This window comes from Cetorhinus maximus, chromosome 9 (assembly GCF_964194155.1).
Source record: "Cetorhinus maximus chromosome 9, sCetMax3.hap1.1, whole genome shotgun sequence".
In the NCBI taxonomy this organism is placed as follows: Eukaryota; Metazoa; Chordata; class Chondrichthyes; order Lamniformes; family Cetorhinidae; genus Cetorhinus; species Cetorhinus maximus.
Window position 1 is genome coordinate 121,078,653 of NC_135887.1, and position 25,133 is coordinate 121,103,785.

The 25,133-nt window shown below is 38.8% G+C and overlaps 1 protein-coding gene across 3 annotated transcripts in view; it reads left to right on the forward strand.

Moving 5' to 3' along the window:
* The window catches only part of LOC144684984 (uncharacterized), an 84,266-nt gene that overhangs the window by 5,423 nt on the left and 53,710 nt on the right, over window positions 1-25,133 (forward strand). For all 3 annotated transcript variants that reach the window (XM_078549475.1, XM_078549477.1, XM_078549476.1), the window contains exons 3-13: window positions 286-432; window positions 2,588-2,734; window positions 3,757-3,879; window positions 3,963-4,130; window positions 9,070-9,264; window positions 10,639-10,761; window positions 15,069-15,182; window positions 16,879-17,206; window positions 20,086-20,201; window positions 20,868-20,985; window positions 21,064-21,155. In XM_078549475.1, coding sequence (XP_078405601.1) covers window positions 286-432; window positions 2,588-2,734; window positions 3,757-3,879; window positions 3,963-4,130; window positions 9,070-9,264; window positions 10,639-10,761; window positions 15,069-15,182; window positions 16,879-17,206; window positions 20,086-20,201; window positions 20,868-20,985; window positions 21,064-21,155 — 1,671 coding nt within the window. The remainder of the gene's footprint in view (window positions 1-285; window positions 433-2,587; window positions 2,735-3,756; window positions 3,880-3,962; window positions 4,131-9,069; window positions 9,265-10,638; window positions 10,762-15,068; window positions 15,183-16,878; window positions 17,207-20,085; window positions 20,202-20,867; window positions 20,986-21,063; window positions 21,156-25,133) is intronic.

Below are 25,133 nucleotides of genomic sequence, written 5' to 3' on the forward strand. Positions count from 1 at the left end.
AAAATGATTTGTGAACTGCTTTTTGTCACGTGTTTTTGATTGCACTTTTGAAAATATGCACACAAGATGCATTTAATTTGACATGCATCTATTATTTTGTTTCCATTCTCTGGTACCTTTCAGCCCTCCTTGAATTAAATTGCTGGTACAGAACCTTGCTAAATTGAACACATTTTTTTAAACTCAGTTATATTGAAAAGATTATGATCTCCAGTGCAGAATTTATATTCTGCTTCTTACTCTGTAGTTATTAATGGCATCTAATGCATACAAATTATTCTGCAGGGAGCAAGTACCCAGAAGAGCGTTGGCGATCATTCTGTGGCAGATTTAACTGAGCAGCTGGCCCAGAATGAACAACTGGTATTGCAGCTGAAAGAACTAATTCGGGAGAAAGATAACCAGCTTCATGTGAAAGATCAGCTGCTTAAGGTAATATAATTTAAAGAATCCAAGTGCATGTATTTTTTGCCTCTCTTTTTAAGTGAGTTGTTGCAAGCACTATACTTTATGTATACACTTGTATTGGTTGAATTTTAATCAAAACCTTTAAGTTCAGAGACGAAAATAGAAGATACGAGGCATCTGCCATACACATTTATTCATTTGGCTAGGAGCCTGTTCAGGGATAAAAATAATCAACCATGCTTCTCATTCAGTTGTTAGTCTGATAGACATGCACATGGTTAATTGGAACTGCCAAACTCGCCCCTGAGCCAGAAGGTCATTGGTTAAGCACAAAATCTAGGCCGACATTCCAGTGCAGTATGGAGAAAGTGCTGCATCTTTGGAAGTGCCGTCTTTCAGATGAGATGTTAAGCCAAGGCTCTGTCTGCTCTCTCAGATGGATGTATACGATCCCATGGCACATTTTCAAAGAAGAGCAGGGGAGTTAGCTCCTGTGTATTGGGTCAATATTTACCCCTCAACCAACATTGCTAATTTAGTTTATCTGGTCATTATGTCATTGGCAAAGCTAATCATAATTTTGACTGCTGCATTTCCTACATTACAACAGTGACTGCACTTCAATAAGTACTTTATTGGCTGTAAAATGTTTTGGAAGGCCTTGAGGTCATTAAAGGCACCAAATAAATTTAAGTCTTTCTTCTTTACATCCACAGGTAAGCACTTACTCAACGTCCGCACCTAAAGAGGCTGTTTTATCGCTGTGTCATTTCAGGCCCTGACTCTAGATATGGGCTGCAAGCCATGCTGTACTTGTAGTGTCAGTGCATCCTTATTCTCAAGGCTGCATTTTCCTTGTGTTATGACCACAGCAGATGTTAATTGCTGCACAAACCAAATCCCAGAGTGAAATTTGGTTTACGGGCCATACCCTTTCTTCGTATCATGCAAATGAGAAGAAAACTTACTGATTTCAGCAGCAAGAAGCCAAGTGACTCTTTTGGGATATTAAAAATTAAAAGTAAAAGTTTTATTAACAAGAAGAAAACAAAACTTAAACACACAAGATTATAGTTAAGCAGTTAAAATTAGATTTCAAAACATTGCCCAAAAAGACTCCTTAATTGGTCAGACCCACATGTAAACACTTTCCAGGCAACACTCCCTTATAGATGTTTAACTATAAAAATCCAATAACATTACCCAAGGCAAACTGCTGCAGCTTTAATAAAGGCATACCACATGACCTCTTAAACTGTCTTCCACTCTGCTGTGGAAATCCAAGACTTCAGAACAAGACTGCTTTTTGCAGCCCAAGACTTTTCTGCTTGACTGGATAGCTGATTCAAACTGCATCTTCTCCCAGCCTGGAGCTGTTGCCAGGAGATCTTCCTCACACAGCAAACAGCCAACCCCTAAGTTCTCCACAGTAACTCTAAAATACCTTTTCACCCCCTTTCATCTCAGGTTCCATTGTTCTCACACCTATTTGAAACTCAAATCCTTCCAAATATAAAACCTTTCATGTTTCTATTTTGTCTCTGCTTTTGGGTCAATAAAATATAATATACCCTCTTCTGTTTACCCATGGGACTCCTGTAAGATACAAAAATGTTTCTTGTCACCTCTGACTTCCCTTTGTTATTCATATGAACCGTCAACTTATCTAAAAATACAAATGTTAGATCCAGCCTATTTACTTGTACCTCAAACGCACCATAATATCTCATCACAAATGCACACCTAACGCCTCTATCCTTTCATGTCTTAAACCTCCCAGACAACCTGTCTCTATTGACTTTTCCCCAGTTTAATCAAATCATTTATACACATACATAGACACATAGCCTTCTCCTCAGAATAACACAATATTCCCCAAAAATATATTAAAAAAAAAATCCATTCTCACATTTGTAAACATGGCTAATGTAATAGCAACAAGTTAGAAGAACATATGAACAAGAGTAGGCCATTTAACTCTTTGAGCCCTTTTCACTATTCAGTTAGATCATGCACTCTACCTGCCTTGGTTCCGGAACCTTTAATACTCTTGCCTGTTAAATTTCTAACAGAGTCCTGATAAAACATTCATTAAAATTATTGTCCATAACAATCAACTTTGAAACAAAGTAGAAACACTGTGAACACACAAGCTAACACTTGATTTATTTTGCTGCAGGAAGACAAAGAAGCCTTTGAAGCAAAAATTTCCAAAATGAAGCTGCAGACAAAAGCAAAGGTCACATCACTTTCTGCTCAGCTGGAAGATATGAAGAAGCAACTCGGTGCTTCTGGTACTAAGGAGCAGACAACTGGGAAGCACAAGGTATGACACATAATTGACATTAACGATACCTGATGACTTATACTAAGATGACAACCTATTAATGAAATACATTGTAGGAAACACGCAAAGCAGAATTCTACGTTGAATGTCATTGCTTTAAAGTGGGGGACAGATATTTTATTTTCTCAAAGTCTTGACTGAGTTAAAGTTCACATATTTGTTTTAGTGGTGTGTTGACGTTTTATCTGCGTGGCTGAAATAATTGACGTATGTTCAAAGGCATGGCACAGCAAAGAAACCAGAGGTGAGATGTGGAGAATATCTACTGTATGTTGCTAGATTCTGGAATGCACTACCTGAAAGGGTAATAGTAACTTTTGGAAGGAGATTGGATATATACTTGGAATGGAAAAGCTTGCATGGCTATGGGGAAAGAGCAGGGGAGTAGGACTCTTTCAAAGAGCTGGCACAAGCACGGTGAGCTGAATTGCCACTTGCTGTGCTGTAAGATTACTTGATTTCTCTGAATTGTACACCTACACTATTGTCGTGGTTTTGAAAGAGCCGCCTCTGCATTTTAATTTGTGTGTGTAAACAATAATATGTGATGGAGAAACTGTTTCCAGCAATGGAAAGGCCAGTAACTGGAGGTCATAGATTTAAAATGATTGACAAAAGAACTGGAGGAGATGAGAAATTTATTTAATGTGGTGAGTTGTTATGATATGGAATGCACTGCCTGAATGGTTGGTGGAAGCATATTCAATACTAACTTTTAGAAGGAATTGGACATATACTTAGGAAAAAATAAATAAAACGCAGGACTTTGAGGATAGAGGAGGGGAGTGAGAGTAATTGGATAACTCTTTCAAAGAACTGGCACAGATGCAGTCGGCTGAATGACCCCCTTCTATATTGTCATTTTCGATGTGTGGGAAAAGATGAAATGAGCACTGTGTATTTAAGTAGTATTTAACAAAAGCCTACGGTAAATTAAGAATAAAATGTGGATATTTAGTGAGACCAAGTTTTCTGAACTTGCGTGTATGATTTAAATTTAGCAGTCCTGTGATGGCGATCTGGAACATGCAGCTGCAAATCGAGGTAAAATTTTGATGTTGAGGAAAAAGGTTGAAGAGTTGGAAACACAAGTTGCCAAAAAAGATTCAAAATTGAAGAAGACGGTAAGACTTTTAAAAACATATCTGCTTGGTTGGGGTATGTGAATTACAAATTATGACATCACTTAATTTTAAATAATTTGTAGCTTACAGAGCTGCAAGCCCAGCTGCAGCGTGGCTCCGATATGGACATGATGCTTGCTGAGAAGGATAAGAAACTGGCTGAAAAAGAGGCCTATATTATTGAACTCCAGTTAACTGCTGCTTCAGATCATGCACCTCAGCAAGTAATTCTACCAAGTGAAGAAATTAAGGTAAGCCTAAAGGAAAATTCATTGTAGCATTTACACTCATGCACATTAGGTTTTGTTAGAGGAAATTTTGTTTCACCATTCATAATTCTACTTTGATATATCCAGTGTCTGCTGCTATTATGCTATTAACATGGACAAAATGGGCTGTGCCATATTTAGAATTTTGCACTTCTTTTAATGTACAGATTTGAGAGATGGTTCAATTCTCCTCCATTTGAAGACAGATAATGTCATGCTTTAAGTTAACTGTCTTCATTACCAATTGCCTATCCTCATGTTTAAATTATTCTATGTGTTTAGTTCACAAGAACAACTTTCACTTAGAGTAGAATGTTCCAGGGTGCTTCACAGGAGTTTTTAATCAGACTGAACTAGACTGAGTCACATGAGGAGATATTAGGCCAGGTTAAGAGGTTTTAAGAAATGTGTTAGATTCCTATAGATTTTAAAGATTGAGTTTTGTAGAGAAGAGTTATTGAAGTGTGGTATACTGATTTGCTGATGAAACGAAATGCGTTGCATTCTTTGATGAAGGCATAGAAATTATTAAAGGTTTAAAGACTGTTAATGTACTATTGCAGCTGAAAGGAAGGGCTCTGCTTTTATTACTGATTGCTGGATGTGACCGGTTTGTGTCTTGCGGCAAAGCAATGGTCTTCTTATCGTGTCCACGGACAGTCTGTACTTGGCCCAGCCAGAACTGGACACATTTTTGCGCCTTGTTGTTGAATTCGGCAAGATCTGCAATAGTGCAGGGTTCCTCTAGCGATAGGCATTGCAGGAGATGTTGCAGTCAGTGGCTCAGTTCCACATTCACAAGTTGTCGGGCAGGCTGTATATCCCCATTTGCTTAGTGACACCTTTGAATGACCTACACCAGTCCTAAATCTGTTAAGGCACTTCCAGGTTGCCCAGTTGCAATTAGCTCCTGGGGGAAGGCTTTCATCCAGTAGAATTTCCATTGCTGGGGGTTGTTTGAGACTGGCGAGCCGGTCTTTCCACAAGGTGATGCAGGCTTCAGATGGGGTTGATTGTAATGGAACAACACTGTTCATGAAGCTCTTCCTTGACTTTAGGCAGCTGGGTGTAGGTGTATGACCATGTACAGGGTGCCTCTCATCTGATGTTTGATGGAGTCACTTTCTTGCTGGCTACCGTTCTTCTTATATCAGGGGGAGTGATACCCGCCAGGATATATAGGCTGTTGGTGTTTGTTGGTTTTAAACAACCTGTGATAAGTCGGCAGCTTGCATTTAGAACGGCATCCATCTTCTTAGCATGAGTAGATCTTTCCCATGCAGGGCAGGCGTATTTGGCAGTGGAATAGCAAAGAGCAAGTGCACTGGTTCGCAATGTTTTCGAGCTTGCTCCCCATTTTGTCTTAGTGAGCTTATTCAGGATGTTGTTTCGTGTGCTCACTTTTGCCTTTGTCTTTTTGATGTGGTTCTTGAAGGTGAGGCATCTGGCAAGGGTGACTCCTAAGTAGATAGGGTGCTTGCAATGCGTCAGTGTTGCTCCACACCAGGTTACTTTAAGCTGGCATTTGGCTTCACGGTTTCTGAGGTGGAATGCACAAACTTGCATCTTTGATGGGTTTGCGCGAAGGTGGTTTTCTTCATAGTAGGATGTTAGTCCCTCCAAGGCCTCAGAAAGCGTTTTCTCCACGGTGTTAAAATCAGTGCTTTGACACATAAGTCATCAGGTCATAAGGCAATGGTGCTCACTGCTGACATCAAATAAAATTGCCCACAAAGATGTAGTGATCTCTGTGGCATGAATTTCCCTCTTCCTGATAGCAATTTAAATCTGGTGCCAAGTTAAATGGATCTCCAGGCGTGCAATAGCAATGAAGGCTGCAAGCTAGGCAAGCAGCCAATCACGTTGAAATATTCTCACGGATGGCAAACCATGAAGGTAAAAGCACTGAATCCCTTTACTTTTCATTTAAAATTTCAGAGTAAAATAAATTATAATGATTGGATTAAGATGGAAGATAAAGAAAAACTTTAAATTATTTTAAAAGTATGTGGAATTTTTTTTATCTCAGTGGAGAAATTTCACTCTCCTCAAATATAAAATTAGCTTTTCGAGGCTAGTGAGGAGCGTGTTTCATAGTAATGATGAAGTTAGTACACTGTAAAAACCCAATTATATGTCCTTCAACAAGTTGTGACTTCTCAAAGGGCTTTTGCAGCAAGACTAATAGCAGAAGAGTGGACATTCTCACCAGTTCATAGGTTTCCCGTGATCCTAGTTGAGGGGACCTCAACAGCACATATTCTAGAGAAGAGTAGAATCTCTGTCAGTAACTTATGAATTATCTTGTTATTCTGCATGTTTGCAGATTCTTGGAGTTGCTGCTAGGTTCAGTAAAGTAATGATTGTGAATGCTGACAGTTCTGCTTGCATTATCAGAGACTGGTGAATCATCAGGTGCTCTTCGCAGTGAGCATTAGGTGTTAAATTTACCATGGTATTACTGAGGGCCAATATTGATTAGAGTGACAAGGAGGTTGATCCCTAATTGCTCTTGAGAAGGCAGTGGTGAGCTGCCTTCTTGAACCGCTTGAATGGCGATACCATTCCTTCACTCTCGCTGGGTCAAAATCCTGGAACTCCCTCCCTAACATCACTGTGGGTGTACCTGCACCACATGGACTGCAGTGGTTCAAGAAGACAGCTCACCGCCACCTTCTCAAGGGCAATTAGGGATGGGCAATAAATGCTGGCTTAGCCAGTGACGCCCATATCCCATGAATGAATAAAAAAACTCAAAGGGTTAGTTTATTTGCACACACTCAAAATGCAGAAGGAGGGTCGCAACGTTGCCTCCACACTCAGACAGTAAAGAGAGGGAATAGAGAAAAGAAAGATTTACAGTGCAGAGACCACTAAAAAAAAAATATTGTTTTACGTGGGTTCCAGAGTCCAGAATCAAAGTCCAATGAGGCATTCCTTCATGTAGGTTGGTGGGTTGAAAACCGATGCTGTATAATTCACTTTTCTGGTGGCATTGAGTTCACACAATGAGATAGGCATGCAGAGATGAATAGGTCTTGTAGGCAATGGTACAGAGTTTCCAGCAGAAGCAGTATGGATGCGCCAGGTGTTCAACGTGGGAAGAGCTCCTTTCCTGTGAAGCTGTCAGCTAGATGCTAAACTGCAGATAGGTTTTCAGTACAGCAAGACAAGATTACTGGATCTACAAACCAGAGGTCCATATCACATGACCCCCCCCCCCTCCACACTGTTTTTGACAAAGTATGTGTATCCCTCGTCTGGATCGCGAGATTGTTAACTATTTCGACAATTAAGAAATGAAAGGATGGTTGTGTGGCCCTTTGTCTCAGCAGATGAGCAGAGTCCTGTTGGGCTGGGTTATGAAATGCAGATGGCCTTTGTAAAGCTGTCTTTGAATTTAGCCTGTGCAGCACACAGCGGGTTGTTAGTAGTTCTCCAGAGATAATGATGTGCGAATTTCCCCGATACTACCAGGTAGCTTCTTCTGTTGGGGGGGTCATGGACAGACATAGATTCAGCCAATTTTAAAGATCTTTGTCCAGTTTTTAAAATTTTAGAAATAGCACAAAGGTTTCCACGGGAGTTTGGTCTTTCATAAAGCTTATTTCATCAGATATATATCCCAAGTTGTGTGAACTGTTAAGTCTTTGGGACTTCTACTATTTTGGAACAGTGGGTTGAAGAATATTCTTTCAGTTGAACCTGTTGTGTTTGCTTTGGTTTCTGTTTCATTTTGCTTAATAAATATCATTCGTTGAAAGTAGCCTGAGATATACTGTCTTTGTTATTAGTCCATTGATGTGATCTGGGGATTATGGTGGTAGTCCATCTCGGATCCAATATGTACCTTTTGGCAAAAGGTTCCTTGTCTGACTTGCTGTCCCACATTACTTTATGCATAAGGTGATGCTTTGGTTCGTTCTCTCTGCTATTGAAGATGGGCAGTAATAATATTTTCACCCCGTTTGTTAGTCTGTTTGTCTGCCAGCAATATATCTTAAAAGCTAATGGACAGATTTCAACAAAATTTAATACACAAATAGGGTTTGGTCCAAGGAAGAACTGATTAGCTTTTGGCAAAGATGCAGATCTGAATGCTGGAATTTTTTTAAAGGATCTGTTAACATTGGGAGGTAGGGCGAATTAACTTTTTTTTTAAAGAATGTTGTGGGTTGTTTTGCTTTAGAATGTTGATTGTTTTAGAATGTTGTGGATTGTCTCAGTTGCTGTGGTGGAATTTGTCACAGCTATCAAAATGTGAGTGGAGGTTTTCAGGGCAGGTTGTTGGATGTGGATTGGCCTGAAGCTTCCTCAGTTAGATTGAAGTTCTTAATAAAAATATTTCCTTATTCAGCCTTGTAGTTACAGAGCATTAACCAAGCAAGGAAAAGCCTCAAGGAAGAGCTGTGTAATTAAAGTAACATTGAGTTAACACAGTTTGGTGGAGATATGTGCTCTACTGAGTGCCCCTTTCCTTGTTAGGACTGTGGTTTATCTGGGGAAGTGTATCTTTGCAATGGGCATGCAGAGTATCTGGCATAAAAGGGAAGCAAAGGTAGTATTTGCAGTAGCTTTGATGCAATATGTTTAATGCATGATCATCTTGTACTTTTTGGTGAGCTTGTGAAGTGTATAGTTCTCTATCTTATAAACTCAAAAAATCTTTAATTTTCATAGGATTACCTTGTCTGCCCATTTCAATGTATGTAATCATTTATAACTTAAGTCTATTTAAACAAGTGCTTACTTTCACACTTACCTTTACTTCCATCTCAGTGTGAGGATATTTCTGTTTGCAGATTGAATCTCCTATGCACGACATTTGCAGTAGTTATTGTAGGTGCAACCAGATTTGATCCATGTGAACACTACTGTTTAAAAAAAAACTCTTACTACCTGTCTTAATTCTTTTGAATAGACAGTGCAGGAGCAGGTTGCAGAAAAGGAAATTTCAATCAGTGATTTGCAGTCAATGGTTCGCAGTCTGACTAGAAAGGTTGAAGAGAGTGAAGAAAGATTCAGCCTTCTCCAGGAACAAGCAGAAAATCTGAAGGATCAGCTCAACAAAGAGAAAACACAGTATCAAGAGAAGGAGGCAATGTACATGAAAAATGTGAGTACTGGTACAATGAAATTGGGATAGTATACTGTGTGAAGTGATCTACCTAAATGAAAGCACGTAGGCCGTAGATGGGTTTCCTTTGTTGTTTGCAGTTTAAAATAAGTAGTTCCCAATGTTCTTTATGCTTAAGTTTAACATTGTGCATAACAGTTTTATATATTGTAGTGGAGTGAATATTTCAAGGTTTGATTGGTGCATGGTCTGGTTATTTTTAAGTGTGAGTAAAGGCACATTATTGGTAAAGTTTATTTTCAATAAAATGGCTGAGTGGCAAGTGGTCAAGAGGTTTCTTTAGCTGTTAACATTTGGTTTTTAATGCTTTCTTTAAAGGAAAGTTGTCCAGCAGTTAGGCACCTTGGACCTTAGTAAACAGAAAAACCAACAAGATATCTCCATAACCAATGAGATTTAAAAATTCTGAAATAATCAGTGGGAGAACTGGGAAGAAAGGGGGAATTAAAGGGGGTGAATCAACTTCAAGTCAGGTCCAGAAGGAGAAATAAAAAGAGTGAAAGAAACATTGACTTAAGTGAGGGAAAAAAGAGGCAGGGATGAAAAGTCAGAAAAAAAATGAGCGATTTAAAATTTGACATTTTAAAAATCTTCTAAAACAATTGACAGTCTGAATGAGTGTTACACTACCTTTAAAATGTTTGATTTGCAGTCACTAATCCTTACCATGTCGTTAGAAAGAGTACTTATAATGACCAGCCTCAAATATCTGCAGCAGATTTAGTTTGTTCTGGAACCATCCAAATACATGAACTTCTCTTCATGTCAGCGGTGAGGCAAACAGTAAGATGCTGTTTTGCATAGCTAGCCACAGAGCTGTACAACTCGCAACTTTTAGAGTGTTGTAATTAACTGCGGATCTGCCGTTTGCCTGAAGTTATTGGTAGTAACTCTTTCGAGTACATTCACAGTTCTTGACTTTTTTTTTGTTCAAAGTCCTGGAGTGGGACATGAACCCACAACCTTCTGACTCAAAGGTGAGGGTGCTATGAACTGAGCCACAGCTGACACCTTTTATTGGTAGTATCTAATAGAATCTGTTGATGGATGTTAAATACTCAGTAATTTATGGTAATAAGGTGAGCAGATGTTGGGTAATGATTAGTTAATTATACACAGATGTGTATCAAAAGAAGAGTAAGCCAGCACTGGGTTTCTGGCGTTAGAGTGGAGAAGACCTATGACGAGCAATAAACAGTCTCGACGAAAGCATCTTAGTCTCAGTGTCTCCTTCACAACCAGGCTTGAGAATTCTCTGACAGTTACTTGTCAATAGTGGCAAGTGCCATTTACCTTACCAGCAGTAATTTCGTTAATCAGTTTCACCATGTCATGATGGAATTTTTGTTTCAGATTCATGTGTTTCAGGAAATGATTCAAGCAAAGGAAAACAAACTTGCTGAACAAGCACAGAAGCATGAGCAGGAGCTCTTTATTGTGGCATCAAAATCAGATGCCAGTGCCGATTTTGAACAGGTTAACTTTTTCTTATAATTTTTTAAAAAATTAAGTTATTGCATTAAGCATGCGACTAAAGGAATCGGACAAATTTGAGGTTCACATTTAAAGGTACTAAGCAGAACCTGTGCAAAAGATTCCATGAATGCTATTAAAAGTCCACTGAAGCAAATTTCAGCTTCAAGTTGGTCAGAACCATGTAATGTTTGTTATAAAATAACTTTTATCTTGCAGGTTTATTTGTCTATGTTTTTATCACTTGGGCATTTAAGACTTATTACATTGTAGCTAACCCAGAGCTCGGAGCTTAAAAACAGAAAGATTTAAATCTCTGAAGTAAGATTTGAAAAATGAGAGTTGTACATGTGCAATATAATTTTTCACAATTCACTGTATGCATATGGAGCTGGAGTTGTAGTTTCTGTGATGTGTTTGTTAATCACTGTAAGTCTACAGGAGCAGAAACATGTTGCAGTAGATTTTATTTCAAAAAGATGGATATTCAGCAGAATTTCTATTTAGATATTTAGCCAACAATGATTTATTTTCAAAAGTTAACCACTAACCATGGAATTACACAACCAATTACTGAGGACCATGCTAGAAAAACCTGTCCAATTCTAAGTTTAATGGTGTTTCCAAGACCTTTAATAAACTTATTATACAGGACAAAAATCATTAGAATAAGTTCCTGAAGTCAGCCAGTTATAATAAGTCATCCATAATTCAAGCTCCTTGAGCTGTCATTAATATTTTAGCAAAGAAATCCTGCATTGTGCATTATTCAATGGTATGTATAATATTGTACTGGTGAGGCTCTTGCAATGTACAGTACAACTTGTATGTAATGTAAGTATGAGTTTTTTATTTGTTCACAATTGTGATGACTTAAGGCAGATGGTAAACTAAGAACAATAAGCATGATTTTACTCTTATTGCCAAGGAACTGCATGAGGGAAATTTTGTTCACCTAGCCTACTTAGACTTGCCTTGAATCCCTGGGAGCAGGCTGCTGTGCTGGAAGTGAATTTCTCCCCACATATTGGATGATGCAATCTTATTTTTCACCTTTTATTAATCCCCTTTTCTGCTTTGATTTATTCCTTTTTATCTAATGGTGCTTAGAGTGCAAAAGCATAACTGAAGCTTAAAGGGTATAGTACAGTCAATTAAAGGGAAAGATCATAATTACTATTAATCTTGTACTTGATGTTTGTTGTTTTGTGTGCTGCCACTAGCAGAGATGATGTCAGATAGAAGCTGACATTGTTTACGCTGTCACCAAAAGTACAGCTGCTTGAGCCACTGCAGCCTTTATTATGGACTGCTTTCTGCCCTCTGAGGCAATCTTCCTAGAAACAGGTATATTGAGTGTTCATTGCGCCGACTGTAAAAGTCCAACCTGCCAGTTGACTCACATATTTAAACAGCTAATCATGTATGATCTGCTGTCAGCCCCATGATTCAGAATTATGGTGGCGACGACAGGCAAGTGAGTGCCAGATTTCTCCTTGTGCAGAAATACCAGGGAGAAGGCGGGAGAATGGGGTTGAGAAACTTATCAGCCATGATTGAATGGTGGAGCAGACTCGATGGGCCGAATGGCCTAATTTCTGCTCCACTGTCTTATGGTCTTAGTTGAAAGATCTGAAGGTCACATCTGCAGTTCTTGAAGTGGCTGATGAGGTATGTCTGAATGGGCATGGGTAAAAAATGTAATGCTTGCTGGTTTGTAGGTCATTCAAAAGTCTGCTCAAAGCGGTAACTTGTACTTGGATTTTGTAGTGCTTATTGGCAGGCCAAACAGCTATCTGCTTCTCCCTAATGCATCACTTGAAGAAAGCAATAGCAGCAATATATGATGTGAATCTTGAAATATTTAAATCATACTACTGGGTAGTGGGTAAAATTAAAACGTAGTTACCCTTTGAAAAACCTAATAATAAATTTTGTCCAGAATGAAATTGTGCCAAAAGAAGTAATAGCCAAAATTGGCTCCCAAATACTAGATTATCTAGGTGTTTTTGATGATTCTACAGTTTTGTGGCTTACGCTTCTATTGAAATTGAGCCAGGACTTGTTACTTTCAAGAAACAAAAATTTATTTTCTTTAATTTATAATATAAATATGACCTCTTTAGAATTTTTTAAAATCAGATCAGATGTAAGGGGAAAAAACACATCAAATTCTCCCTCTTGTGGTATGGCTGACAGCAGAAGTGCATTATTTTAATTAAAAAAGTCTCATGAAAAAACAAGGGTTAGCAAATTCAATGTGCCACGAATTGGGAGTGATGAATTTTACGCTTTGGCGAGCTGAAAACTAAAGCAGTTCACTGGCTGTGTGTAAAGTCATTGTTTTTGTACCTCTATTTTTATCTTATGTCTGCTCCCTTCACTGAGAGACCCTCCCTCCTGGCAAGCCTTATTCAGGCCCCATCACTACCTCAGTTCCCACCTGCCTCACTGAGATCCCCCTCTGTGCTTTCCTCAGAGACCCCTTCTCACTGAAAACCCTCCCAGCCTGCCTCACTGAGACCCCCTGCAACCTGGCCTGCCTCACTGAGACCCTTTCCCTCCCTTCTTCCATGGCGGTCTCACTGACTGTACTTTACCAAAGAAGTGTTTTTGTTTTTTGCTTGGAGTTCTGTTCTAACTATAATTGAAGTGACACGTTTTTGCTGCTGAAAAGCTAGTTTAGACAAATTTTTTAAAAACTGTATTTGCGGAAAAAACTTGAAAAACTTTTTTTTCCAGTGTTATTACACAATTGCCTGTTAATTTTAATCTGTATTATGCAGACTGGAATAATAATAAATCACTTAATTTACTGTATACTCTCTTGCCTTTGCTTCTCCTTATTTCTGACTACTTTCCATTGAATTAACACAAAACAGCCTTAATTCTGTTGTTACAGACGCGAACCTAATTTAGGCGAACAACACTGTTTTTAAAAGTAGGGAGGTAAATCTCCATGTTTCTTTGCTGATAAAAGTAGTAATTGTGGAATAATAGTTTGACCATCATGCTGCTCATGCATCCTAGCTCATTTTATTCTTCCACATTGTGGAATCATGTCAAACACTTGAATGCAGAAATTTATTCTGCGCTTAGATTTTGCTCTGGTTTATGAATTATTTAGTCTATTGGAATTTGTTTAAGTAATGATGTAGTTTCAGCTAATGTTAGGGCCAATTTCATTGGGCATCTGCCCTTGTTAAAGTGACCCCTTTCAGAGAACAAAACCTTCTGGTTAGGCAGAAGTCAACATTCATGTAACCTTGCTCCCTTTTTCTAAGAAGAAAAAACTTTGATTTTTTTTTTGCTGATCAGTTTATGTCTGCCCATAAAAATATTGAATATACTTGGCACAAACTACTAACTCAACTCACTTATTCACCCAGATTGCAATAAATCATTGAACCCATCCATAGGGGCTTTAAGTTTGTATGTCAGCTACAACAAATGTAGTGCTATTTTTGTTAGTTATTCTTGATTTAAGAATAACAAAAACAGTTGCTAAGTCTAGACAGACATTCTTCCTCTTCCACCTCCCACCACCCCCACTCTCCATCAGCCTACGCCAGCCTTATCGAACCTGTTGGGCATTCTTGCTGCAGCTTATTTTGCTTCTTCCAATTTGTGACCATTTCCTCTCCTGGAGCCATCAAACATAATTGGTTTACCTGGAAAAACTCAGCAGGTCTGGCAGCATCGGCGGAGAAGAACAAAGTTGACGTTTCGAGTCCTCATGACCCTTCAACAGAGTTCTGTTGTAATTCTGTTTTTGTTTTGGATTTCCAGCATCTGCAGTTTTTTGTTTTTATAAACATAATTGGTTGCTACCCCTCTCTTACAGGAGGTATGTTTCTGGGAGATTTGAGATTTTCTGGAGTATCCTTTATTTCCAATATTGCTATTCTTCAGTGTGCTATTAAACATATGGATTTTGAAACTTGTCTGGGGCACTTGACACATGTTTGATTAGTAAACCACATTAAGTACCTTTATCCTAGAAATTACTGTTAGTGCTGCTAGTCAACATATGCTTAGTCCATTAATTTGACATTGACATTCACATGTATGCAATCTGATGGAGATATGAGACAATTTAAAATAAATGTACTAACATATGGATATGCAAAGCTTTCATCCCCTAGTATAATTAACAGCAATTTCTAACATCATAAAAATAAAGTCAGGTGGGGACCTACTGGTTGGAGTGTTTTAATTACAAATATTGGCACTGGCATGAAAATTTTTATTTTGTATTGCAAGTTTTTGTTGTTGGGAATCCTTATTGTTCATTCTATTGATTCCTGCAGTTGTTGAAAGCCCTCAAACAAAAACTTCATGAGAAGGAGGAGGTACTAATGGGAAGGACACAAGTTGTAGATGTGCTGCAGAAAGAGCTTGATGGGAGAGATCAGCAGATACGGGTGAGGAAAGAGTTGCATGCTGCTCTGTGAATTGATAGTAAAGATCTCTGTGACTGACCAGCTGAGGGATTTTCTTTCATCCTGTGGTAATATTATTTCAAATGACAGCATCTGTGGATCATACCTATGTAATATATTATAAAGTCTTGTTTGCACAAAGTTCCCTGTCAACATTCTTGTTTCACTTCCTGTTTCACTTCCTGCTTCACTTCCTGTTTTCACTTTCGTTTGTTAGCCCTTAACATGGAAAATGCCGATGTAATGAGTTACAATAATTTCCAATGTAAATTGGATCCTGGTGGCATTGTAATTCCAGATTATATTGTAAAGGAAAGATTTTTTTTCCCCTAACATTACTGTGGGATACTTTAAAGCAGACTTGTTGGGGGTTGTATTGTGTGTGTATGTTTGTGTGTGGCTAGTTTATTAAATTTGCAGACAGTCAGACTGCAAGGGTTAAATCATCAGAAGGGGTTAGATGTAAAACAGGCGTTTGAAATGGAAATGGGTAAACCAGGATGAGGTTTCAGCGGATAAGGTGTGAATGGAATTTGCATTTTTAGATAAGTTGAGTGGCTGTTTGATTTTCAAAGGGACATGATAAGATATCTGGCAAGATAAATAAGGCAAAACTATTAAGTTTATTTTTCCTGAAAGTGTTGGCCATAATGACAACATGAAAGATTTTTATATTCTGGGAATATAAACCTGTCTTCCAAAGATAGTTTGAAACAATGGGATTTACAGATCAAAAGGGAGAATATGTATTTAAAGAAAGATGGAAAGCTGTATGAGGGTTGGCCGTCAGATATCTTGAAGGGTGCGCTTGTGAAATAGACGTGTGGGAAAAGTTTCTAGCCACCCTGGAGAAGTTTGCTGTTCCAGTAACCAAGGATTTGTTAAAAGCCTTTGGGGTTCCATTGTTGAGTGAGAGGGAGAAAGAAGCTGTGAAATACCTCCCTTACAGCAACAGTGGGTGCATGTGGTAATGTTGCTGGATCTTTTATATATAAGAATCTATTTGGACTGTAGCCTGAAAGGGGTGTGTAGTTGGGAGTTTAGTTAAGTAGAAATCTTGTGAGAACTGCTGTAAAACTAAATGTAACTGTGTAACTGTAGTCTTGTGTTTTTAAGTTTTCTTTTCTTTTAATGTTTTAATTTAACCTTTAAAAGTCTCTAAAGGTGGTAGTGGACTCTTTACTTCTTACTTCAATGTACATACCTTCTCGTAATAAATACAAATTGCAAAATCATTGTGATAGCTTGACCGAATTTCTCTTTGGGATTTGGTCAGCCTGGTAATTACCATCTGCCATATCATAACAACACTAAGTTGCACTGTAGACCGGTATCCTGTGCCACCATGTTTTTGTAACACATCAGGAGCAATTCCACGTGGCATCCGCTTCTAGATATCAAAAATGTATAGCCTCTTATGCTTAAGATGTAACAGAATCCCTATCCTTCATATTTTTCTTCTCCTTCCTATCAACTACTTTAGATGCACATTTGTTCTTTTAGTTCTTGACAACTTTAATTGCCCTTTCTTGTGTATGAGCATATCATTAATTTCATGCGTTTTATAATGCTGCTTAGGAGGACAACCTTTTTGTATTTATACTTAAGGCTTATAAAGATCCTTGTGGTTTTCAGTTTTCAATGAAGGAAAATAATTTTGCTATTTTGAAATTTTCAGGAGATAATTGAAAAAATGAAGATTCTTCAGTTGGAAAAAGACAATCTTGAAGCTAAGCTTGATGCTGAAAAACATGTGATGAGAGCCCAAGTAAGAGATCTGATGGAAAGATATGAGGCAGACTTGAAAAATATGAAAGAGAAGCACAACATTCAATTGCATGCTATTGAAGAGAAACACGAAGCTGAGCTGACTGAGAAGGAACAACGTCAGTTAAAACTTCAGAAACAATTGCAAGATTTACAAGCCTACGGTGATGTTTCTGTAGCACTAGAGACAACTGCTACTGTAGATAATGCTACTAAACAGAAGATTAAAGAATTGGAAGGTAATTGCACAAGATTTGTTGATTTCTTTTTTCAATGTGCAAGCGTTGGTTCACTTTGTACAATCTTTAATCGTGTTACCCCAATAGATTGTAGTTTAAAATGATCAGTGGTAGATGCATTTTATACTATATTGCAGTTATATTACCTAATTACCAAACGGAGAGATTGTCTATTCACTAGCACGATGCTGTTTATGGGACCTCGCTTAGTGCAAATTAGATAAAATAAAGTAATTAACCATAGTCCACGAGGGACCAAAGGCACCTCTCTCTGTTAGAAAGAAACAAGTGGTTATATAGCTTGAGGGACATCACCTCGCATCAAGCATAGGGCAAGGCAAGGAGGCAGGCTTCCATGAACTACCACAGCTCGTTCAGGGATTGAACCATTGCCATTTACTTCATTCCATACCTCAGTCTAGCCAACTGAGCTAACCTACCCCCACTTTGTGCAAATTAACTGCCATATTTCCTGCATTTTATCACTGCATCATATACTCTTCAAAAGTATTCTCTTGGAAGAGCTATGGAAATTCTAGGCTTTCTATCAGAAGGCTATTTAGGTCTGAAATGAGAATTTTTTTTGCTGAGAGTTTTTGGAATTTTTCATCATAGAAAGCTATGGATGCTCAGCTATTGAAAGCTGAGATTGATAAATTTTTGGGCTCTAAAGGAATCAATGAGCTTTGGGTAGGAAAGTGCAATTAAGCTTGAAGCTCAGCCATAGCACAACAGACTCATGGGGCTGTATGGCCTACTTCTTGCTCCTCTTTCTTATGTTCTTGTGCCCTGGTCAGAATCTTTGATCAATAGATAGTAATGTTTAAAGGACCCATGAAACGAATAGTCCCAGCAGAATTTAGTCCCTGTTACAATTATTGCTTTCATCTGTAGGGGTCTGTGAAATGGCTAACAGTGAATGTACGTTAGTTAACTGCGAGGTTAGATGATTAATTTCCTTGCTGAATTTGGTGAAGTATCAATTGACTTTTGCCAGGGAGCTGATTTTTTTCGTAAAACTCCCTGACTGTGACATCATGAAAGAATTTGGGGAGCCCTTTCCATTCATGGTGTCCAAACAGGGAGAGTGGTACACGATGGTTTTTTTTTAATTGACTGTAACCAAAAAGTTTTAATGCCTCTACAGACCACAGCACAACTGAGACGCTTTGATAATTCTACAGATGCCTTATTTTATGTCACTTGAGGTTTGCATGATAGTATGGGGAAAATAATACAAGGAATGAGAAACTAAAGTGACAAAGGGGGCTATACTGGAACTATGCTCACTGTAGCAGAGAAGGCTTATAAGGATATTTAATAGGGGTATTTAAAATAATAAAATACTTTAAAAGAACAAAGATGGAACTGGCCATTTTCTCTTGAGATTAAATAACAAAGGATCTTAAATTAAAAAGTTTCACTAAGGAAATAGGGATTGATGTTCAGAGACATTTTTTATGTAGAAAGTTATTGAAGCTTGAGATGCTTTGCTACAAGGAGAAGTTGAGGCAGAGACAGTTCCATTTTTTATAGTAAAATGGCTAAATATTTGAAGCAGAGGAAGACAGTATGTTGACCATGGTTTTGGATTATTCTAGCAATGAGCCAGCTATGATGGGTCAAATTGCTGTCTTCTGTTCTGTAAAATCTTATTGTTCTTCAGTACAATTTCTGTTTAGATACAAGAATGAAATCAGAGATGTTGCATTTTCCCATGTATGCATTTAATAGGATGAGTGTAAAGTTAGTATTGTGACAGCTCCTATCAGTGTTTAATTTTTGACTTTCACTTATTGCTTGTCTATTTTGTATTGTCACGTATGTGGTAATTTTCAATAATATTAATCAATTATTTTATAGCCTAATTGTTCTTTAAAATATCTTGTGGATTCTGCAATTGATTGGCAACTTTATGAATCATCAGTACAGGGTTTATTCCCCCTGTCGAATGAAGCATAGGCAGAATTTTATTTCATGTGTTCATGCAAGTAACATTTCTGATGTCAGTAATTCGTACATTAACACTTAAGTGAAGTTAACACTGCAATTGAGAATGAAACTAAAAATGGGTAAGAACTATTAGGATAACCACACCGCCGCTTAAGTAAAGAAAATAGCCACAAAAATGAGGTATCAAAGCCAGAACCAACTCATTCCTTCATGGGTTTTGAGTTACACGAGGTTTAGTTATGAACATTGCATACCGCTGTAGTGTAGTTCTGTCCTGATAAGATTGTACCACAGTAACCTATCCATTTAAACTTGAGCATTATATCAGAGAGAAGGTGGCATAGTGGTATTGTCACTGGACCAGTATTCCAGAGATCCAAGGTAATGCTCTAGGGTCCCATATTCGAATCCCACCCCGGCAGATAGTGAAATTTGAAATCAATAAAAAACCTGGAATTAAAAGTCTGACTGACTAGGAAATCTGCTGCCATTACCAGACCTTACCTGGTCTGGCCTACATGTGACTCCAGACCCACAGCAATGTGGTTGATGGGAAATAAATGCTGGCCCAGCCAGTGACGCATGAACGAATAAAAAAAAAACTCATTTCAGCACGACAGAATGACAGTGTTGAACATATAAGAGACAGGAAGGGAAAATAACACACAACTCACTATGTGAACCAATGTTTTGCATTTTTCCCTATGGAACATAACATTAAAAAATGCATCAAATGCTAGCATCTTTCCATTATTTATCTGCATAACACAGCGTAACTATCACTAAATTCTCCACATATTTTACTTTACTAAGTACAGAAATTATTTGCTGACGAGTTAAATGGTAAGTGGGATCATTTTTGATGTTTGTTCCAATGGGATTGTTAAGATGTATGATCAATATGTTTACTTTCATCCTCTTGATAGAGCAACTGAAACTTAAAATGGAAGAGGCTGCTAAATCAGAGGCCAAATTCCTGAAAATGAAAGCTTGGTCCAAATCCAGAATCAGGCAGGCAGAGGAAGATCTAAGGAATGCAATGGTATGTAAATATAAACCTCTGATACCTGGTGATTACCTGTAAAAAGGCCTGTCTTTCTTTTATTTAAATGGAATTAAAATGCAATATAATCTCATAGTGAAAGTAGGATAGTTGTGATGGCATTTTTTGTTTCATGAACCATTAAACTCTCCTTCCTTGCCTATCTTAAGAGCTTACCTACTATAGGTTCTGTGCATCATGAGTCTTCTGTCTCAGCTCAACCATGTGAAGGAGTATTTTTGAGTGATGGACAGAAGATCTGTCTTTACATTAAATGACATAGAATGTACACTCCACCAACAAGACATTCAACTCAATTAAATTATGCTGCCTATCCACATGAACATTGTCCCTCTCCGTCTAACCCCATCAGCATATCCTTTTATCCTCTGTCATGTTCATCTATCTTCCCTCTATTTCACTGGTTTTGCAGAATTACAGGTACTGACAGATTCACTATTAGTCTTTCCTAACCAGGAAATGATGGGGAATTGGCATGGACATGCAGGAGAAAGTGGATTACAAAGTGAAAGTATGAAGTAGAATGCACTTGTGTCAAAATGATCTGCAAAATATTCTGGCTCCTTTTTAATTGGGATTGCATTTATCTTATTTATAAAAAGAAATCCTTTTGCATTAATTTAAATAATTTTTATTTTCATTGAGACTGGAACTTCTCACCAGGAACAAATTACCCTCAAAAGCCGAGTTGCTGAACTGGAGGAAGAGAAAGGGGAACTAGAACAAAAAGTGAATAATCTTGAAAAGCTGAGAGCACAAAATGGTATGTTCAGCAATTGCTTTTAATTATTTTATGTCCTTTTGTTGTTGTTATTGAGAGGTTGGTGCATTTTTCTTACAGAGGATCTTCTGGCAAAATTAGAACTGTATGAAGAGCAACAACAGAAAATGCAAGCAGATCTAGAACAGGTGACCAAGCGGGCAACTTCCCAGGTTGGCAGACTTCTTTGTGCTGTATATAATTTATCCACATACAGTATTACATACATATGATACATGATACATATTTTGTACAGCCTTAATAGCCTCAAACTGTGCCAACGGATTTTTATAAATTGATTTTTGTTTTATTATTGCTTATTTTAGATTTTTAAAAATGGGGTATTTGGCTAAATTTATCCTTTGGTTTAATATTGTCCCTTTTGCCTACGTGGCTTGGTGTCTGCAGTTTAGTTGGACAGCCTGCTTCTGTGAAAGATTGTTTGGGCATGCATTACCCAACACGGTTGACCTGAAAGAATCTGCTGTGTATTGGGCTGCATAGTATTGGAAGCAGCAAAACATGTCCACATTTTTGAATCAGTGTTAGTGTTTCAGAGAGTTCTGCGACTACTGTTTGAATGATAACGTTATAGTAGCATCAACTGTGAAAACTTATGGCAAAAATGAGAAATTGATGCAGCTGACAAATAACTCACTTCGCTGCAAGCAGCAAAAAAAGTTAGTGAAAATCTGGGGATAAATCCTGGGCCAGAATTTTATGTTCAGCCTGCAGGCCCGCGCCCGACATGCCTGAGTGTAATATGACACGTGATGACGTCGGGCATGCATCCCGAAGTCATTGCGCACTCGCGCGATATTTCATTTGGCGGGTGCATGCCGGAGTCAGCTGTGCGCCTGCTGATAATTGAAAGGCCTATTAAGGTCATTAACAAGGTATTTAGCTTGAAATTTACGCTACCCGTCCAACTTAACGGTTGGCGTGCAGGTGAAAAGGCCAAGCAGCCTTTACACTATTTTAAGAAACCTCATCCACAAGCGGGATGAGGTTTCGTAAAGCTAATACACATTAAATAAAAACTTTGTTTTGAAATTTAAAACGTGTCTCATCTTATGTGACACAGTCACACGAGGGGACATGTTTTATTAAATTTTTATTGTATTTATTAATTTTTTTAAAAAGCCCTTCAATCTCCAAGGAGATTGAAGCTCTCTTTCACGCGCCAGGCCCCTCTCGCTCCTTCCCCGCCGCACAGGTAGCTCTGAGCGCCGCTGCTCACGATCCATGCAGGGCAGGCCTTAATTGGCCTACCCACGTGAAATCGCAGAGCGGAGCCCGATCGTGGGCGGCGGCCAGCTTCCTGACCACCCCCGCCGAGCCTGCCCAACGAGGGAAAAATTCTGGCCCTGGTCTTAATTGCAACCACCTGCGAATTCAAATGAAAAGTCCTATATATTTTGGGTCACGTCAACTTTGGATAGTGAGGACTTAAAGTTCCCATTATTTTGTTGCCAAAAAGATATTCTTCAGAATCACAATGTCATTAGCAATAAGGTTTTGAGACCCATCGATATAGTCATCAGTAATAATTATCTGAAGCATATGTTTTTTGAAGTGATAGATTAAGTAGAACAACTGTAGGGGGTGGTGTGTGTGTCAGCTTCACCTCTGATTTCTGAGCAGTTCGAATCGCTCCCACTCCCTGGGTTCTAGACCTTGGACTTATTTGGGGGTTGTGACAAAGTGCAGCAGACAACTAGTTTTGGTGCAAGAAAAAACAAAGTTTATTGAAGCCACAAATGAATTTATAACATTAGGATTACACTGAGATTATACAGACTTACAAAGTACACTTAGTTAAGAATGGGAAACACACGGCATAACGAGGGAAAAATCACGCTACTAATCCCCTTACCCCTGTCCCATCCCCAAAACCTAACTAAATTGAACTAGGAGAGGTCAGGGATCATGCTCACCAACCCAGGGTTCCTTGACGGTTCGAAATTCAGCCAGGTAAGCCGGTTGCAGTTTTGGGGTACGCTTTTTGTGTCCTCTGGGGCCTGCCGTCCTCACGCGGTCCTGGTCTGTGTAATCTGCGAAGGTTCTTCAGTTGAGTGGAGGACGCGGTTGTGGGTGGTCGATCTTCGTGGAGGGCTGTGGTTGCGGCCTTGTTGTCTTCGGTTGAGTGCCCCTCACCGTGATGTTGCCTGCAGGCCTGCAAACCTCCAGATCGTCTTGCTTAAACTCTGTTTCAACCGCTCCAAACTGCTCACTGCCCTGTGTCAGCTTTCAAAACTGCAACCCTTCCGTTAGCTGGCTTCTCTCTCTCTCCTTCGCAACTCACCGGGCCAGTTATTCTGTCTTTCGAATTTCTTATCGGAATCCAAATCAAGGTTAGTTTTTTGTTTGACTTTGGTGGGCTTCCTTAGGTGATTGTAGTCTCATTGTTTTTCATGGGCTCGCATGATGTTTATCGTTGTCTTCCTGTCCTAGTAACTTAAGTTTGAACTGAAAGCCATTGTATGTGTGGAGTATTGATGGGTTTGCATAATTGAATTGATTGTGCCTTCCTGCCTTAGTAGTTAGTAGCGATTATTTATGCAAGATTTTGATGGGCTTCAGATTCGTGTGAGATGAAGTCTTTCTGTGGGTTGATTGTATTAGAGGGAAGAATGCGTATTCTGTCTCCTCGTTGTCTGGTTTCAGGCAAAACAATCCGCACTGCACTCAATAAGCCCGGGCATGTGCAGCCCCAGGCCTTCATGGGCCCAGCCTCCTGTCTGCAGGGTTTTACACTTAACTTAGCAGATTAAAAGTCCAAAAGTCATATCCTTGTTGATGATATGAAAAATGTGGGAATTTTGAGAACACTTCACAACCCAATGTGCTGCAATGACTCCTTGATTTATTGGGCAGAATTTTACAGTCCCTGCTGGCGGGGGTGGGGTCATAAAATTCCCCAGTGGTCTTAGCGTTGCCCTCCTGCCCACCCCTGGTTGTTAATAGTTTGTTAATTATATTGTTGGGTACATAGATGAAGGGCATTGTTTAATTAAGTACTTTGAGCACATATTGATAAATGGGGGACAGCTAGGACATGGTGTGAGAGGAGAGCTATGAGACTGAACAAAGCCAATAAACTTTCTCAGTAAAGAAAAGCTCTGTGTCTTGGTTTTGACTTCATCAACCGGGTTGGATTCTGTTAACATTGATAGCAGAGGATGGTTGGCCTAAAGGTGAAGATTGGAAGCTAAGACTTGCTTTCAGACAGAAGGTCTTGGTGTTACTTTGGAGAAGAATGGCTGAAACCAAGTGTAAAGTATCAGGGTATGATTTTCCAGCTTTGTTCTGTGAAGCTGACCAATGGAAGAATGAAGTGGATATATAGAGACAGGTTATGTCCTTACCAAAGAAAAAGCAAGGTATGGCCTTGGCACTTTGGCTTCTCACCAGAAGTAGGAAAGGGTTAAAAGTATTTCCAGAGCTCGGGGCTCAGCAGTTGGACACTGAGGAAGGTTTGGATAAACTCTTAAAAGTTATGGACAAATTTATAAGAAAGATTATCTGTTAAATGCATATGAGGCATGGCCAGATTTGATACATTTCAAAGGATGGATGGGTATTCCATGGAAGAATATATCATGAAATTTAACAGACCATATACAACATTGTATACTGGAGTTAGATTCTCAGCAAGGTACACTTTTGGAACAGAGGTCTGAAGCTTTAAAAACATTTTTGCAGAAAAATTCATTTCCAGCCACTTTCATAGCACCAGTGGAACCTTCAGCGGTAATACAGAAGATGGAGGATTCAAGGCTGGCTGCATTTTGGGACCATTTAGATATGGGGCACAAGTCTCAATACAAAAGAAAAAGCACAAATAAAAAAAATGAGGGTAGAAACCCTTTTGCTAGCTCTAGCAGGCGACAGGAATTGGCAGAAGGACAAACCCCAAGAATAACGGAGCAATGGTCAACAGATATGTCAAATGTTGCTCAAAATATCGTTGTGATGAATTATTAGAAACAGAATAACAGGATTTTTGAAATGACACATGACATGGAAGGCTTAGAAAAGGAGGATGACAACACTGATCAGTCAGAAGGAATTGCACTGGTCACCAGAAGCTTTAGTTTGGTAATGGGTAATCTAGTTGTGGACTCATTCAGTTGTGCTGTGTTAGACCA